Source organism: Lissotriton helveticus, chromosome 9, assembly GCF_964261635.1.
Source record: "Lissotriton helveticus chromosome 9, aLisHel1.1, whole genome shotgun sequence".
NCBI classification, from domain to species: domain Eukaryota; kingdom Metazoa; phylum Chordata; class Amphibia; order Caudata; family Salamandridae; genus Lissotriton; species Lissotriton helveticus.
Window position 1 is genome coordinate 398,632,906 of NC_136070.1, and position 18,735 is coordinate 398,651,640.

Consider the following 18,735-nt stretch of genomic DNA (forward strand, 5'->3'; position numbering starts at 1 on the left):
GAGTCAGTATTGGGCCAACAAGTGTTAGTTCACCTAATACCTATTCCCCTGCCAATGTCAGCAACAACCCTGTAGAAACTGATTCTCTGATATCTAACTTTGTGTCCTGGAATGTAGCCGGAGTAAAGTCCCGCTTGGACTCCGAAGATTGGTTAGAGTTCATTGACAAACACGAGGTTGTGCTACTCCAAGAAACTTGGGCTACAGTACCCACACACAGAGTCGGGTTTATAAATTTTTTTAAGCCCGCAATAAAGAGCAATAAAGGGCGTGCTTCAGGGGGACTGACAACGTGGGTAAAACAGGCCTGGGGTTATTCAGTTTCTGAATTGTATGTGGATAATCCTGACATCTTGGCAATTAGGTTGCGCAAGGCAGGGGGCCAGGATATGTTTATTATTAATATTTATTCTCGTGGCCTTCCTGGTGGGCGATGTCCCCAGTTGATAGGTGTCCTAGACCACCTTTTAACTGGTTGGAATAAAGGTACTTTCATTATGATAGCTGGTGATATAAATTGCACTATCGAGCCACTCTATCTGCCTGAGGACAATTGGGGATTTGCAGAGGACGCAACATGGAAAATCCCGGAGTTAACGAATGGAACTCTTGTTAAAGCAACGGAGGCCGCCCTGAGCTGGACTGCCTTTTGTCTTACTTGGGGGTTAAGGGCCGTAAATGGCCGTACTAAATCAGACATTGGTGCTAACTTCACATTTGACAATGGGGTGAGAAAAAGCCGCATTGACTATATTTTTTTAAAAATGGAATTTTGGAGCCTAATTGTTGATATGGAAATTGTTACGCGCCCGGAAAGCGATCACAATCCCTTGTCCATGAAACTTAAAATATATGATCTAATAAGGTTGGCGGAACCAGATCCGATGGGGCAAGGGGTTCTGACTCTATCAAATGACCGGAGGAGACTTAAATGGTCCACCATATCAAATGATGCAACTATACAGGCTAATATAGAAAATGTGGTGAAGCTTGCACTAAATAATATGAGGTCTGATGTTGTTGCGAGGGACCAGATTGATTTAGATAAGATTATGGGTATTCATGATAAATGTTTCATCGAGCTTAAACAACTTCTCTCGAAACCCTGTAAGAAAAGTACTGGGCTTTTGCAAGTCCCTAGAGCAAAATGGTATAACAGAGAGTGTAGGGAGGCCCATAGTTCCTTGATTGAGAAAGTGAAATCCAGAAACATGAGCGAAGTAAAGGTGGCCAGGCAAAGGTACAAAAGAGTACAATGGGAAGCTAAGAGGGCATGGGAAGATGACTATTGGACGGACCTTTTGGATGCCAGTAAGTCTAATAATCAGACTAAATTCTGGGACATTGTCAAATGCGGTAAGGATGGTAACTTTCGTACCCCATCCAATAACGTATCCCCTGAAGCCTGGATAAATTATTATTCATCCCAATTCTGCACAGAGGTTGCCGATCCTCCAATCACACTGAACCTGTTATACGTAATGCCCCCCTGTGATGTGACGATGACCTTCACCGAAACTGAAACGGAGATAGCACTAGGCTTGACAAAGCGGGGGAAAGCCCCTGGGTTGGATCAAATCCCAGCCGATCTGTTTAAGGCTAATACTGCCCTTTGGGTACCTTACTTAACAAATATAGCCAACGCTATAGCGAGAGGAGCTTGTATCCCCAAAACATGGAAGGGGGCCGAGATTCTGCCTATATACAAAAAGGGAGATAGATCAAACCCGGGTAACTATCGCCCGATCAGTTTAATTGATTGTTTTCAAAAAGTTTTCGCCCGTATGATCCTGGCGAGAGTACAGGGGTGGATGGATCTTGAAAATATACTGTCCCCAATGCAGGCGGGGTTTAGATCCGGTATAAGTACCATCGATCAGGTGCTACGCTTCTGTATGATTTTTTGGAAGGTTGTTACGCTAGGCGGTGGCACCATTTTTGCTGCCTTCATAGATTTGAAGTCAGCATTCGATCTAGTACCGAGGGGAAAGTTATGGCAGGTTCTAAGGGATCTGGGTATGCCGGGGGAATTAGTTGAGTTGATTATCAGATTACATGATGAGAACTACGCCAGGGTAAGGTGGGGAGCTCAAGGTCAATTCACGGACTCGTTCCCAGTAACTCGAGGAGTCCGCCAGGGGTGCGTCCTCGCTCCCACCCTCTTCTTACTCTTTATTGACCAAATAGTTAAATTCTTTATGTCCATAAATACCGATGCTCCATCCTTAGCGGGGACTAAATTTCCTATGTTGATCTTTGCTGACGACACCCTACTCCTATCTAAAACCCGGGGAGGCCTACAGCGGGCCTTAAACCATTTTGAGGAGTTTTGTAAAAAAAATGACCTCCAGATAAACGTGGGTAAAACCAAGTTTATGGTTTTATCCAGGAAAAATCTAATACGCAGTAGCGTACAATTAAATGGGGTCAACTTGGAACAAGTTGAAACCATGACGTACTTGGGGGTCACCCTGGACCGTCGTCTGTCTTGGAAAGATCAAATAGCGACACAGCAATTGAAATTCGCCCAACTGACTGGATGCCTTCTGCGTGAGCAGAAGAAATCCATCACAAAACGGGTTATCCCCGCTTTGAGAATATATGATACCAAAATTAATGCAGCCACACTTTATGGGGCAGAGCTTTGGGGGTTTATGGATCTTTCGAGTCTATACAGAACCCAGTGTAGATTTCTTCGTAACCTAGTAGGGTTACCACAATCAACTCCATCGATCCCTCTCTGTCATGATATGGGTTGTCCCCCAATCATGGATATGGCAAGATATAGAGTAGTGTCTACTTGGAGGCGCTTATGGACCACTGAGGATCTGGTACTGTTTGCAAAAGAGTTAGCAGAAGTAAAGGCTATGTGGGGCTCTGAGCGGATCCCATGGCTCCGCTCGGTGAAAAAGAGCCTGTGTGACATGGGCTTAAACCATCTGTGGGTGTCCCCAGATATTAATAATTTTCCCTCGAAAAAGGAATTCAAGGATTTATTTTGGGCCTCAACCCGCCTCTCCCTGGTACAGGCCTCTAGTTCTGAGGGTCTAACAGGGCGTTTCCTAAGCTTTAAGCTGGATCCAGCCCGTGAGACCTATTGGGATTCCATCACCAGGCCATTGGATAAAAAGCTTTATCATCAATTTCGGGTGGGCTCATTACCCCTGAATTCCTTTACCTCATCCTGGGGTAAAACTCCTTCAAGCTTCTGTAGTTGTTGCCCTAACCATAAAGAAACCGTGGGCCATTTTTTGTTTGCTTGTCCTCAATACACAGAACCCCGCTCCAAGTGGCTAAAACCCCTCTTCAAACGATTACCCTGTAGAAAATCTTCGGATGCAATATGGGCCCTAAAAACAAACACCTCTGAATTCATCGTGATATGTTTGGCCAAATTTTTAGGCTGGGCCTGGGCAATTAGATTCAGAAAGAACCCAACTTCTTCGTAATTACATTCTGTAATGATTTTTGCGTGTCACTATATTTTTGGTATCAGGTTCATTTAATGTCTTGTGGAATCTACTAATGTTTAATAACCTTTTTATTGTGGTTTTAGCCTTAGTATAAATTTGCTAAAATTTTTAAAATTTGGTTTTTCATAATTGTTTGCATGTTGTGGTGGTTTTTTGTTTTTCATAAAAATGTATTTTCTGTCTTTTATGATTTTATTATCGAAATAAAGACATTAAAACCTGAAAACCTGACAAGGCAACAGTTCAAGACGTGCACAAAGTACAAGTTACATTTTACTAATAGTACATTTATGACTGTAAAATTGGGGAGGAGATAGGACAAACTTGTAGTTTTTGAATACAAAAAAGATAGTAAAGCTACATAAAAGTGCAAGTTTACCTTTGTGAATCAGGCTCTTGACTTTTGGTCAGTTTACGGACCAGAAATAAATCTTCACATAAAACATCAGACCAGCCAATTCCTTCGAATCTAGAACAAACAAAGTGTAATCTACCTTAATCATGTTGGTTAATTTTAATAACTGGTTGGTTTTACTAAATCTGATCTGTACTGTTTTTGAACTACAGCTGTGTTTGATCATTACCCAAATATTTCCTGTTCCTACAGCTTTGGAAGAATATTGTGACGAGGAAACTATGCTGGACAACTTTGTTACTTTCTTCCTTGCTGGTTAGTGACTTAATTTAATATAATATAATATAATGCACTGTGTTATCGGATTTCTGCTGGTTTTGTAATCACAACAGTCAGTGAGTTTAAGATTATTAGATTATTGTTCATTGATATTTGTCCTTTTGCCATGTAAATGGAAAGCAACTTATGTTATGTCATATAGGGGTCTTCAATGTGGGAGGCTCAAGTGATTCTGGGGGGGTGGAAACAGGCTCTGGCCAAAAGAATCATTATGCTGATAAAAGTCCTTTGTTTTCAGCAGAAAAAAATGAACGGCAGTAGGCCACTCTGTCATGGGCCACCACTAACACGTTTTGTAATTTATATTCTGACTGGGAGAATGTGTCAAAAGGAAAGGACTCCAAATATTCTTTAAAACCCTCACCCCTATTTCTAATAATCACACTGTTGATACTTTTACACGTTAGAAAGGCCTGCCTGACTAGAATGGTATGTTTGTCAATCATGAATTTATTGCATTTGTAAAACGGTAACAAAACTTAACTGCAATGTTTAAATACGTCTATAATATTTAAACATTGCCACTTTAATAGAATAATTGTGAAAAATTGAGTGGGCCCTGGTGATTTTTTTTTCACCACTGTGGTAGGTGGCGGCATTAAAAAGTTTGAATACCACTACCGTATAAGCTTTTGTATAGTGCATGTCTTCCATTTGCATGCCCCAATATCACTTTCTTGTCTGGCAACAGTTATGGTTCTAGTTTTCTCCTTTGCAATTCAACGTGGCCAGCAGATATTGGTTTGGCTATCCATTGTTGTTTAATAATGAATCCTATTTGATGGGTACTGGCTAAAGTAGCACAGAGCAGCGTATGTTTCTTTAGTAATGCCCTATATTAGATAGTGGCCTGCTAGATTATGTAATGAATCAATGTTGTGTATTTTGTGTATGGATTTCTGTAACTAAAGACTGTACTGTTTATTTCAATGTGCTGGATGCCTACTTGTCCATTTCTCATTTAGGATAGGAAACAATTTTGTGTGTATGAGGACACATTATATTGAATTTAACATATTCTGATTTGTTGATCTGTAGGTTTTTAAGGGTATACAGATGTGGTGGTGCAACAGCTGAGTTTACCCAACTCTATGTTTTTTATGCAGTGTTGTGCAAGTGGTAGTAGCAGCATATATGTCTAATGTGTTCTGTTAGTTTAGAGCACGGTATCACATCACTTGGTAAGGATGTGTTCTTAGAGTGGTAAGTCATGGCATACTATATGACTTTGATACCATAGTGTATGCACAATGATGCCCTGAGGTTTTTAATGAAGTTGCACTGTTTGTGTTGAATAGAAATATATATATATATATATATATATATATATATATATATATATATATATATATATATATGTATATATATATGTATCGTTTTCACTTGTAGGATCCATGTGTTCCTATTCAGCCAAATCAAGGTGGCCTGATGTCAATGTATTTGGTTAGGGATATGTCTGCTATATTAGATATATTTTACATGCACTCCCTACTATGATCTGTTGGGCGTTGGGTTGTCCGTTGAGAGAAAATGATGCAGAGAAAACAGTACAAGCATTACAGTTCCAGGAATGTCAATCCTATAACAATCATTTTGTTAGGATCAAAACACTACATAAAAATTGAACATGTAGGGTGATAGGTTAATCACCCTTTCAGCTGATCAAAGGCCAGAGGAGAGTGTTGGATGAGAGTCTTCTTGCTGGCTGCTGGGTCTCGAAGGCGTGTTCCTATTAGCATGATTCTGTGATGTTTCAGATCAGAAAATGCAGTCATGCAGTCATGCCCCTTGGGGCATGTGTGTGTGTAAAATGTACTTAAAGGTACATTTCAAGGGTGCAGGGGGGGTCCTTTGAACCCCCCTGCACCCTTGAAATTGCATTCTCATTTTGCGATTCCTTAATTGCAAATCGCAAAATGAGAATGCCTTCACATTCATTCCTATGGGCCTCTAGGCCCATAGGAATCAATGAAAAGGGATTCCTTAATTGCGATTTGCAAATTGTGAATCGCAATTAAGGAAAATTAAGAAATCGCAAACAAAATTGCGATTTCTTAATGCATAGCCGTTTGCGAATTCTTAATTGCGATTCTTTCATTTTCGCAATTAAGAATTCGCAAACAGGAACATTGACGCATGTGGCCGTTCGTCTTTTTGTACCAGCACATTGTATTGAGCGCCAGTGTCTTGTTTTTAGCATGTATCAATTGTAATAAATGTGCCTATTTTTCTACAATTACTTTGTATATGGGTCTCTCTTCTCTTCTCTTCTTACTCTTTTCTTTCTAATTAATTAATATTGGGTTGTTTGTTTATAATGTGTATTTGTTTGTAAATACTGCACCTTTTTAGTAAACTGCTTCTTGAACCACTGTTTGGATTATACATGAACTGCCTCTGGTTCAGTTGTTTTGGGCCGCCCCTGTGGTTGGTAACACTTTTTCAGTGAAGGCATATGTCCTGTAGGGATTTGGGAGGTGCTCCTTTTTCACAAGTGTTGATTGTACAGATAAACTAGTAGGTGTATGCATATAGGGAGTCCCCATGTTTTGCCAACCTTTGGAGTTAGCCAGTGGTTATCCCAGCAACATAGTGGTTTAATTACAGGAATTTGTAAACAATATTACCATGTTGTCAATCTCTGTAGGATATGAGGTTAGCCTGTTCCCATTTCTCAATGTGTTCATGATTATTGCTACTGGAGGGTTGCAAATAGTGATGCTACCCTGTCTATTTATTATCTCAAGAGCATAAAGAATTATAGACAGTTAGTTGTAAACAATGTAGACTTAGAGGTTCAGTGAAACATCTGAGTCAACTCTGACAAGGTGTCAGGGACTGTTCGGGACTATGTGGGGAACACAGTCAGGGACTTGGGCAAGGACTGGGAACTGGGTAGAAAACTTACACAGCAAGAGGAGTACAGCGCTGCCCAGGATCATACAGGGAGTCAGAGGAGAAAAAGGGATCCAAAGGGGAAGCCTGTACAAGTGAACAAGATGGGTAAGACTCAGAAAGGAAGGGCACTCACAAGGAAATTTAGCATTCAGAATAACTACACCCAGGATGAATGTGCACAACATATATATGAAACAAAATTAACTATAAAGGGGGGTGTTGGGGAAAGCACTCAGGAGCTCCACACGGTAAGACCGAAGCTCAGTAAGTTTCTTACCCACAATTGCTGTTACAGTTACTGAATGCAAATACCCACATCTAGGATATGCATGCAAAGGTAGGGTCTGTGGAGCTCATACCTATGGTGATGTTATAAATGTAACTCAAAGACAATACTCACAGTGAACAAGAAACACCACCTAGGTAGTCAGCTGTGCCCACGGACCCTGGTGATCAAACAGGAACACGCAAGGCAGTAACAGCAAGGGGGTAGAACTAAACGCAAGCACAATAGACAAGGAGCTAGCAAGGAGGAGTGCTTAACAGGAAAGAAAGGAAATCACAGGGCACACTTGACAGAAAACAGGTAACAAACATACAAGGTAAGAAGTAAGACAGCAGAATAGAAAGACAGCAAACTAGAACTGGAACCAAGGAAATTGGAAGAATGGCAGGGACTGGAAAGGGATATAAGGCTCAGGGTCAAGGCAGCACTGCAGACAGTGCTGGTTCAGGAACAGGGAATTACCAAAGCTTCATGAGTCAAGGCAGCACTGCAGGGAGTGCCAGTTCAGGAACAGGGAATTACTAAAATGTTTGGAGTAAAGTAACACTGCAGGCAGTGCTAGTTCAGGAACAGGGAAATTACTAAAGCTTTAGGAATCAAGGTAGCACTGTAGGCAGTGCTAGTTCAGGAACAAGGAATTACTAAAGCATCTGAAGTCAAGGTAGCACTGCGGGCAATGCTAGTTCAGGGAAACAGGAAATAGCTACAGCTCAGGAAACGAGACGTCAAGAGAGCACTGCAAGCAGTGCAAACCAGGAACAAGAAATAGCTGAAGCCCAAGAACAGGAACAAAGAATAACTATAGCTCAGGAACTCAGGAAACAAGGTAGCACTGCAGGCAGTGCTAATTCAGGTACAAGGAATAGCTATAGCTATAGCTCAGGAACTCAGGAAACAAGGTAGCGCTACAGGCAGTGCTAATTCAGGTACAAGGAATAGCTATAGCTCAGGAATACTGGGAACAAGGCTCAGTCTCACCGGTATACAGCTACAGTGACCAACCTTGGTCTGAAGGGAGCTGGGGCTTAAAAGAGTTCACAGTAATCACATGCATCAGGTGTGAGCAGGCAAGCAACAGACAGCCACAGGTGAGCTGGATTCCCCCACCCATCCTTGGCCTGCAGGGGTGGAGACAAAGCAGTGAGCAGGGAATTCTAGGTAATGGAGTTGTGGCATGTGTAGGATGGCTTCCACAAAACCCGGCTTGGATTGGGAATGGATGTCAATTCCCAAATAGTGTCTAAATGGCTGGAAGTCAGTGTGTACATGAAGGGGAGGGTCTGGAGGCTTATTAGAACACTGGAGAGTCCCACAGTTCACGCCCCCTGGTGGTGGACACGGGAACACAGGGAGCAAGTTGAGACACAAGGTTTATGTCGTCTATGATGTCACTCCATTGCCCATCACCCTTCTAAAACCATCCGCTGATACCTTTATTTATTTATTTATTTATTTGCGGGTTTATATCGCGCTTGAATCAACTCCAGAAGGAGTATCTCTGCGCCCAAAACACCAGAAACAGATCCAAAAGCACAACAATTGAGAAAGAATTAGTTCTGAAACAAAAAAGTTTTCAGCATTTTTCTAAAGCTGAAACGTTCTACACACTGCCTGAGCATCAGTGGGAGCTAGTTCCATAATGTAGGGCCAACTACGGACAAAGCTTTACCTCCCTGTCTGACCTTCCTTGCAAAAGGCACTCTCAACAGAAGCTGATTGCTAGACCTAAGGGAGAGGACAGGGTTGTATGGTATAAATTTGTCTGTCCAGTACGAAGGTCCTAATCCATTTAAGCTTTTATGAATTAGGCAACAGGTCTTAAACTTTACTCTCTGGCGAACAGAGAGCCAGTGTAGTTTATCCAGAAGGGGTTTAAATGGAGATCTGGGAGGGGCATTCAAAATCATCCTAGCTGCAGTATTTTGCACAACTTGAAGTTTAGCTAAAACTCCCTCATTGGCCGATAACAATAGCCCGTTACAATAATCAAGACGACTAAGTACCAAAGCCTGCAATAATGTTTTTCTGGTAGAGTCAGGAAGCAGGGGAAAGACTTTACGTAAAAGACCAATGACATGAAAGCAGGAGCCCATAATAAAGTTGCCATGCTGCTTAAGGGAGAGCTCTTGATTCAAGCGTACCCCCAGGTTCTTCACGACTTGTTTAGGGTCAGGGACCGGGCCGAGATCTTGCAGCCACCATTCGGGGGTCCTTAGAATTTTAGCCTCCCCAAAAAGCTTGACTTCTGTCTTGCCTACATTGCACTGTAGGCAATTAGATGACATCCACTGTGCAACCGCCTTCATGCCCTCGGAAAAGGAAGACTTCACCTCGGCGGAGAGAGATTTGAATGGAAACAAGAGCTGTGTGTCATCCGCGTAAGATACCGGGATGAAACCAAAAGCTCTCATAATTCTAGCCAGGGGGGCCACATAGATGTTAAAAAGAGTAGGGCTCAAACAAGAGCCCTGTGGCACCCCCTTGGTAATCTCTATCTCCGCCGAACGAAAAGGGCCCATGTTGACAGATTGGGTACGATCTGCCAGAAAGCTCCTTAGCCAGGCCAATGCAGTACTCTCCAGACCGATCTTTGCGAGCCATTCGATCATGATGTTGTGAGATACAGTATTGAACGCTGCTGATAGGTCTAATAAAATCAGTACCACGGAATAGCCCCTGTCCTGGTACTTGTGAAGGTCATCTGTGACTGACAGTAGTGCTGATTCCGTACTGTATTTCGGTCTAAAGCCAGATTGGGAATGGTCTAAGCTACCCGTCTGTTCAATAAAGTACGATAAATGCTTGTTCACATGTTTTTCTGTGAGTTTTCCCAAGAATGGTAACAAAGATATCGGCCTGAGGTTCGATAAATCAGTCCAGGGGACAGCTGGATTTTTCCGAATTGGTCTTACCAGCGCCTTTTTCCACTCTGTGGGAACACGGCCTTCGGCCAGTGAGAGATTCACAAGTCGCTGTATCCCCGGACACAACGAATTGCTAACCACCGGCATTATTCTAGCTGGAATAGTGTCCGCTGGACTGCCACTCTTAATTTGACTCACAAAGCATTCTACCTCCATTAGAGAAATGGGAGGAAATAGACTGAGAGTTGCAGAATTGAGTTCTTCCGCAATCTGGGGCACCGGTACACATTCGCTAAGAGACAGGTTGGAGCTAGTGATATTTTCATATATCCTATCTATCTTGCTTGAAAAGAACTGCAATGTTTCATCACATAGTCGTTGGGAGGACAACTCGCCGCTCTCACAGGCTGCAGGAAGTGCTCAGAGAACCATACTTCCTGCTTATGGGCGGGACGTGGATGGAACAATTTCAAAGAGGCAATAACATCCACCACAGCTTGGATCGCCTGATTAAAATTAGTTAGGGCCACATCAATACCCTCGTTGGGAACAATGCGGGGCTCTATAAACCTCTCATGGAAGGCTTCTTGAGTCACCTTATGCCATTGCCTCCTCTTGCTTGGGAGTGCTACAGATTGGGAGGGAAGTTTAAATATATTATATGTATAAAATTCTAAAATAAAATGATCTGTCCAGCTAACCTGTGAAGGGGGAAGACAGTTGACCGTAGGGAAATTGGAAAAAATTAGGTCCAGGGTATGTCCAGCCCGGTGTGTAGGGCCAGAGTTCACCTGCGTGAGGCCCAATAATGAAAGATCAGTCAACAGAGACTGCGCCTCACCACATTCTTTCAGTTCGCTATGGACATTGAAATCGCCTAAAAGTATAAATTCACTGTCTGGGTTAATATGCATATCTAGTGCCTTTATTTCGATATGTTGTGATTGTGTACTGCCATTTAAGCAAATCACTCTAGTAGGGCTAAATCAACACCTCCAGTTTGTGTGTCATGGCTGCACTAACATAACTGCAAGGCTGTGTTTCAAGTATATTAACACCTTGAATGCTATGGGGATTTTTCCCGTGTGATGGAATTTGACAGATACCACTTTACATGACGAGCTGGGCTCGTCATGAGCGTGCGAGGAGGCTACTGCATGACGAGCCCAGCTCGTCATGAGCGTCGAAGGGGTTAAGGCAGTTCATATTGCTTTGCGCACCTTCCTATATGGTACAAGGCAGCAAAGTGGACCTAACAAGCAAATGGGAAGTCTTGTCCTTTACTGTATTGGTCACTTGCTCGAGACTCAAGCCAGCACTAATTAGCATTCACTCTGTGGGAGCTACTGAAGTGTTAAGATTAATCAATTTAAGGAGATTTAAATGGCACCAGGTCATGCATGTTTTCTTTCTAATGTGAGCTCTCACAGTTGAACCCTATGCCACTAGAGGAAACACAACCCAAGTCTATTCCATCAACAAGCAGAGTTATCAAATATGTAATCTTTGTGATGCAACAATTTTTCTGTTAGTTCTTGATGTTAATATTTATTCCAATTTTCTCAGGCCAGGACACTACAGCAAATCAGCTGAGTTTCGCAGTGATGCTACTCTCACATGCACCACATGCACTAGAAAAGTAAGTATCTGCAGATAAATCCTTACTTCGTGTTTCTTTTCTTACTAGAAACTATTCATAAAGTGGATGTCTGCATGTGTCATTTTAAATCACTCACTTGGTTAATCTGCAGGCTTATCTGCATGCACAGGAGAGGTGCAGAGATATACCACAACTCTGTGTGATCCTCCCAATAGTGTTTCAATAAGTATTACACTGTTTTAGAGTTCTGATTGGCTATGTGGTTAGAAATTGCACAACTAATACGTAGTTAACATCCTAGTTTCCCAACGGTATTTCCCTCAGGAACTTGGATGGTTTAAGAAGACTTAAGGTTGCGGGGAAGTCAAGTGTCTTTCCTGTATAGAACATTAAGTACATACCACAAAGCAACTTGTAATGCCATAGCACTCTCCCACGGCAGCAAATTATGGCAACAGAAAGAGTGCCTAGTGACACAAAATCTGTTGGAAACTCACTCTCAAACTTCACACAATATTTAGCAGACTTCCAAAGTGTGATTAATATGCATAGATATGTGGAGACAGACAAACCTGGCATCTTCTCAGATGTGTTGCCCTCTCCAGTCACTACTTTAAGCCCTTTAACAATAAACCATTAGTTGTTCATTTGATCCCTCCTCGTGGTCATGACACTTGAGTATTTTTTTGCAGAAAGATTTGGCTCCATTATCAATACCTGATTATGAAAGGGTACTGCCCACGCCTCCCACAAGAAAGTCATTGCCCCTACCCTCCCCTCTTAAAAAGAAAACCTAAATACAGAACACCCCCAGCAGCAACCATCTGATTGTAGGCCTACAAACCCTGAACAAAACTAGTATAATATTCTGAGCGTAAGAATTCTGTCCCACACTGAATTGAGAACACCATCTAGCTCATGATATTTAATACCTTTCATACAACTGATAAAGTTCTCCTGGTCCTACGGTATTATTAGATCTCTTGTAATTATTTTATTCACTAAATCAGTGATACCACAATGGGGACCCATGAGCTGTAAATTAGCAGATTTGTCTGGAGATTTCCTTCATTCCTAAACCTTCTTTATTGTTTCTTTACTTTGACATTGCCAGTATTCCAGTATTGGAATGTATGGTGGCTTCTTATCACTTCCAACATGTCCAATCCCATTAATAGCCCCGTCCTATTCATGACACTGGGGTGAAAATGTCAAATGGGCCTCTGTATAAGTATGTTTAGCCAATCCTCACTTGTACATTTCACTAACAATTAATATTACCTATGTTAATTTTGGATTTTCTTTTCCACGTTCTTACGATTTGTCAGTAACCACCATAACACTGCACTGTTTTCACTTTTTTACCTCTAAATTGCTGATTAACTTGAATCTGATGCAGTACATGTTCACATGTGAGCCTGGCGTTGAATAATCCTAAGTGATCTCAGATAGGAACCTCTTTGGTAACTCTTTCCTGTACAACTAACAATGGCTATTGATATGCTTACAAAATGGATGATTCCGGCCAAAAGGTATTACTAAACACTCTCACAGAGTGTGATATTTGAGCAGATGAGAATTCAGATGGAGGATATTTTACATAAATTGGAAGGTGTATTAATGGCTGTTAGACCTGGCATCTTTTTATGTGTTTCTTGCTTAATCACCTCCTGTTTTTGATGGTGTTCTGGGCTTCATTTTTGTTGGTTTAGTGTCTCTGTGCACTTTGTCACTGCTATTCAGTGCTAACGTTCAAGTGCCCCTACAGTAAATTGTGTTATGATTGGGGTGTTTGATTTACCAGTAAGTCCCTAGTACCATGCACTGTGTGTACCCAGAGCCTGTAAATCAAATGCTACTAGTGGGCTTGCAGCAGTGGTTGTGCATCCCTCCCAAGTAGCCTTTCAAAGATGTCTCAGACCTGCCCACTGCAATGACTATGCACAGTTTTTACTGCCATATTGACCTCGTCAGTGCACCCACTTGACAGGACCTAACCTTCCATTTCCTTACATATAAGACAACCCTAAGGTAGGCCCAAGATACCCGTATGGGCAGGGTGCAGTGTGGGTGAAAGGTAGGACATGTACTGGTGTGTTGCATATCCTTATAGCGAAATACTATGCATTTCGTTTTTCACTATTGCAAGGCTATTTGTCTCATAGGATACATGGGCGTTGCCTTGTAACACCGTACTCAGAATTAAAAAAGGCATCTTTTAGTGAAGAAGATTTTTTTATTGTGTGTTTGAAAATGCCCCTTTTAAAAAGTGGACCTATTCTTGATTAACCATCCTGTGTGCCTTTGCCATTTGTGTATTCACACTAGACAGCAAGACCACTGACTCATTGTCAGTGAAATTGCTCTCCCACCCTCGCAGCTCCACCATTAAGTGAGGTGCCCCTGCCCCTGCACTCTTAAGTGTTGGTGATCGAGGCCCTCCTCCACCCGCAGGTTTCCCTGCGCCTCATCCCTGGTGGTCCAGTGGACCTCTGTCTCCTTTCTTTCTTTCTGCTCCTTCACTTGTTTTTCTCCCCTTTCTATCTTTCACCTTTCTGCACCTCTGTTCTTTTGCGCCTTATTTCTGCCCATTTCCCTTTCTCTCCCTCTGCTCCTTCACTCGTTTTCACTCGTTTTTTCCCCCTTTCTATCTTTCACCTTTCTGCACCTCTGCTCTTTTGTGCCTTATTTTTGCCCATTTTCCCTTTCTCTCCCTCTGCTCCTTCTCTCGTTTTCACTCGTTTTTTTACCCTTTCTATCTTTCACCTTTCTGCTCTTTTCTGCATCTCTGCTCTTTTGTGCCTTATTTCTGCCTATTTTCCCTTTTTTCTTTATCCCTTCTTTCCTCCCTTTACCTTTCCCCGCCGCTGCTGCCCCCGCGGCCCCTCCCCCCCCAGCACGACCGGCCCAATCCAGCTCCCCTCCCCGCTCCCGCCTCCCAGCTGTCCAGCCCTCCCGACCCCTACTTAATGGCGGCCACTACGCGGCGGGTGCGCCGCTGGTGCACCGAAGGCGCATCAAAGGCAAGCACGTCTGCGCCCGTCTGCGACCCGTCCGCGACCAGCACCAGGAACCCTGGACCTCCGCCCCGCCAACGCTACGACCCAGCAGCACTCCACGCACTCAACCTAGGCTGCAACAACAACTGCAAGCTAGCATCACCAGCCGACACCCATGGACCCTTCAGCTGTCACCGCTGCCGGCACACCTGCAGCACCGCCAAGAACACGGATCCAGCACAACCCGCCCACAAGAACACAACCGAACTGAAGACCCTGCAATGCATCCTCCTCAACGTCCGATCCCTCCACAAACACGCCACAGAAATCTGGGACCTCCTCAACAGCACAACCCCAGACGTAGCATTCTTCACCGAAACCTGGACCAACACCACCTCGGGACCGGACATCGCCATCGCCATCCCCCAAGGATACAAGATCTCCAGGAAGGACCGCCCCATCCACCCAGGAGGAGGAATCGCCATCGTCCACAAATCCAGCCTCCGCCTGAGCACACTCCCTGACGAGTCCACAGAACTGATGGAACACATTCACTTCAAGATACTGGCCAGCCCCACCGCCGCCCTTCGAGGAACCCTCATCTACCGACCCCCTGGACCCCGCGGACCCTTCGCCAACTCCATCACGGACATTATCTCCCCGCAGGCCATCGCACCCACCAACTACACCCTGCTGGGAGACCTCAACTTCCACCTCGACAATCAACTGGACCCCAACACCACATCCCTCCTGGACAACCTCCACAACATTGGACTCCGCCAGATCGTGACCGAGCCCACGCACTCAGCAGGACACACCCTCGACCCCCTCTTCACTACAGGAAACTCCATCACCTTCAGCCACACCACCGAACTCCCATGGACCGACCATCGTTGCGTCCACTTCACCTTCAGAACACCCACCATCCACAGACACCAGCACCTGCTTCCACAAAGAAACTGGACCAAAATCACCAATGACCAGCTCACCTCCTCACTCAACAACTCCACCCCAACCATCGCGGAAAACGACGACCCCAACACCGCAGCCCGAACCCTGCATAGATGGATCTCGGACAGCACCAACACCATAGCCCCCCTCAAGAAAAACAACAATACCCGTGCCAAGAAAGCCAGATGGTTTACCACCGAACTTCGAGAGTCCAGGCGCACATGCCGCCGCCTCGAAAAGGCCTGGAGAAACACCAAATCCACAGAAGCCCACAACAACTTCAGAGCCGCCACCAACGCCCACCATCAACTCATCAGAGAAACGAGGAAAAAAGCGATTGAAGACAGAATCTCCACCCACGCACACAACAGCAAGGAACTCTTCAGCATCATCAAGGAGTTCGCCCAACCCACCAGCGAGTCTACCGACATCCCTCCCTCACAAGACCTCTGCGACAAACTCAGCATCTTTTTCCACCACAAAATCAAGAGCATCTACGACAACTTTGACGAAGACAACCAACACACTGAACCCTCACCAACCACCCCCGACACCCGGAAACCAGCGATTGATGACTGGACAGCCCTCACCACCGAAGACACACTGAAGACAATGAAGTCAATCCACTCAGGGGCCCCACCGGACCCCTGCCCCCACCACATCTTCAACAGAGCCGCCAACACCATCGCACCCATGCTCCGCCAAACCATCAACCGCTCCCTGGCGACCGCCTCATTCCCCGATGACTGGAAACACGCCGAGGTCAACCCCCTCCTAAAGAAACCCTCAGCGGACCCCACCGACCTCAAAAACTACAGACCCATATCCCTGCTCCCGTTCCCAGCGAAAGTCATCGAGAAAGCCATCAACAGCCAACTCGCCACATTCATTGAAGAACACAACATCCTCGACTCCTCCCAATCCGGCTTCAGAAAAAACCACAGTACGGAAACCGCCCTCCTCGCCGCAACAGACGACATCCGCACCTTACTGGACAAAGGAGAAACAGTAGCCCACATCCTCCTCGACCTATCAGCGGCGTTCGACACAGTCTCCCACCGCACCCTAATACGCAGACTCTACGATGCAGGAATCCAGGACAAGGCCCTCGACTGGATCTCCTCCTTCCTCTCCAGCAGGACGCAGCGGGTCAGACTCCCCCCTTTCCTCTCGGACCCCACACCTATCACCTGCGGAGTCCCCCAGGGCTCCTCCCTCAGCCCGACGCTCTTCAACGTCTACATGGCTCCACTTGCCCCCATCGTCAGAACCTACGGACTCAACATCGTGTCATATGCAGACGACACCCAGCTCATCCTCTCCCTATCCAACGAGCCCAACACCGCCAGACGCAACTTTCGAGAAGGCATGGAAGCCGTTGCCAAATGGATGAAAAACAGCTGCCTACAACTAAACACCAACAAAACAGAAGTACTCATCATGGGCCCAAACCCCGACGCCTGGAGTGACACCTGGTGGCCCACCGCCCTCGGAAACCCGCCAACCCCCACAGACCACGCACGCAACCTGGGAATCATCCTGGACTCCGAGCTCAAAATGGACCGCCAGATCAACTCTGTCTCATCTTCCTGCTTCCACACCCTCCGCCTCCTTCGTAAGACCTTCAAATGGATCCCCCTCGAACACCGAAAGACAGTCACTCACGCCCTGGTCACCAGCAGACTCGACTACGGCAACGCACTCTACGCCGGAATAAACAAAAACCTCATCCGCAAGCTACAGAACATCCAGAACGCCGCCGCAAGACTGGTCCTCAACCTGCCAAAACACTGCCACATCTCCCAGCACCTGCGCACACTCCACTGGCTCCCCGTTGAGGCGAGAATCACCTTTAAGATGCTCACCCACGCACACAAGGCCCTCCACGGCACCGGACCAGCATACCTGAACAGCCGACTCAAATTCCACTCACCCCAAAGGACCCTACGATCAGCCCAGCTTTCCTACGCTGTGGTCCCCCGCACCAGAAAGACCAGATCGGGAGGCCGCTCCTTCTCCTTCCTCGCGGCCAAAGCATGGAACGCCCTTCCGCTCCACCTCAGACAGACAACATCGCTCCCCATCTTCGCAAGAAACCTCAAAACCTGGCTCTTCGACAGACCCCCTCCTTGATGGAATGGAACCTGCACCCCCCCAACCCCCCCCCCCACCCCTAGCGCCTTGAGACCCTTACGGGTGAGTAGTCGCGCTTTAACAAACTCCTGATTGATTGATCGAAGAGGGAGAGGGAGTTGTGTCCTGCCTTTACTTGGTGATATATGGCCAGGCTGAATAGACCTGGCTGCATTTAGAGTAGTGGGAGGTGGTTGTCACTTGCACCTGAATGGATTGTGGCTGCCTCTCACAAAGCTGTCTCCCCCTCCCGGAGTGAACCTGGCCTGAACCAGGCAGAAATGGTTTATGTATGCCATGGGAACTTTGTTGGTACCAACTTCAAAGGCGTCAGGCGACCCAGCTCGGCGCCACACCCACCGCGCTCCGCCCCTACTTAAACGTGCCTAATGAGGAAGCGCAGCGGACGAGCGCAGCGGGCGCGCCGAAGGCGCGCCGAAGTGGCGCCTAAGTCAAGCCCGTCTGCGCCCGTCCGCGGCCGGACGGGGCTTGGGGCGCGTCCTAATGCCCTAGTTTATTCTTCTGAGGTACTACGTTCTATTCAGGGTAACTGGTCTCTGTCTGTGCCTATCATTCAGCATATATCTTCCCTTGGCCTCAATTCCTCCCCTTATCACACCATCCCCCCCCATATAACTCCTCCATTGTCCTCTGCTCCCGACCCAGGTTCCTCACCCCCTTTCCCCGTCCTGTCTGTTATTCTACTCAACACCAGGTCGGCTGTAAAGCACTACCAAGAGCTATTTGTGCTGCTTGATACCCACCAGCCCGACATGTTACTTTTAACAGAAACATGGTTCTGTGAGTCCTCCCTGCCTTCCCTTTTGGCCGCTCTTC

The 18,735-nt window shown here is 45.6% G+C and overlaps 1 protein-coding gene across 2 annotated transcripts in view; it reads left to right on the top strand.

The window, feature by feature from the left end:
• Positions 1 to 18,735, top strand: part of LOC144781359 (cholesterol 24-hydroxylase-like) — a 345,923-nt gene that overhangs the window by 242,533 nt on the left and 84,655 nt on the right. For both annotated transcript variants that reach the window (XM_078660148.1, XM_078660147.1), the window contains exons 9-10: positions 4,081 to 4,143; positions 11,782 to 11,854. In XM_078660148.1, the coding sequence (XP_078516274.1) occupies positions 4,081 to 4,143; positions 11,782 to 11,854 (136 nt within the window). The remainder of the gene's footprint in view (positions 1 to 4,080; positions 4,144 to 11,781; positions 11,855 to 18,735) is intronic.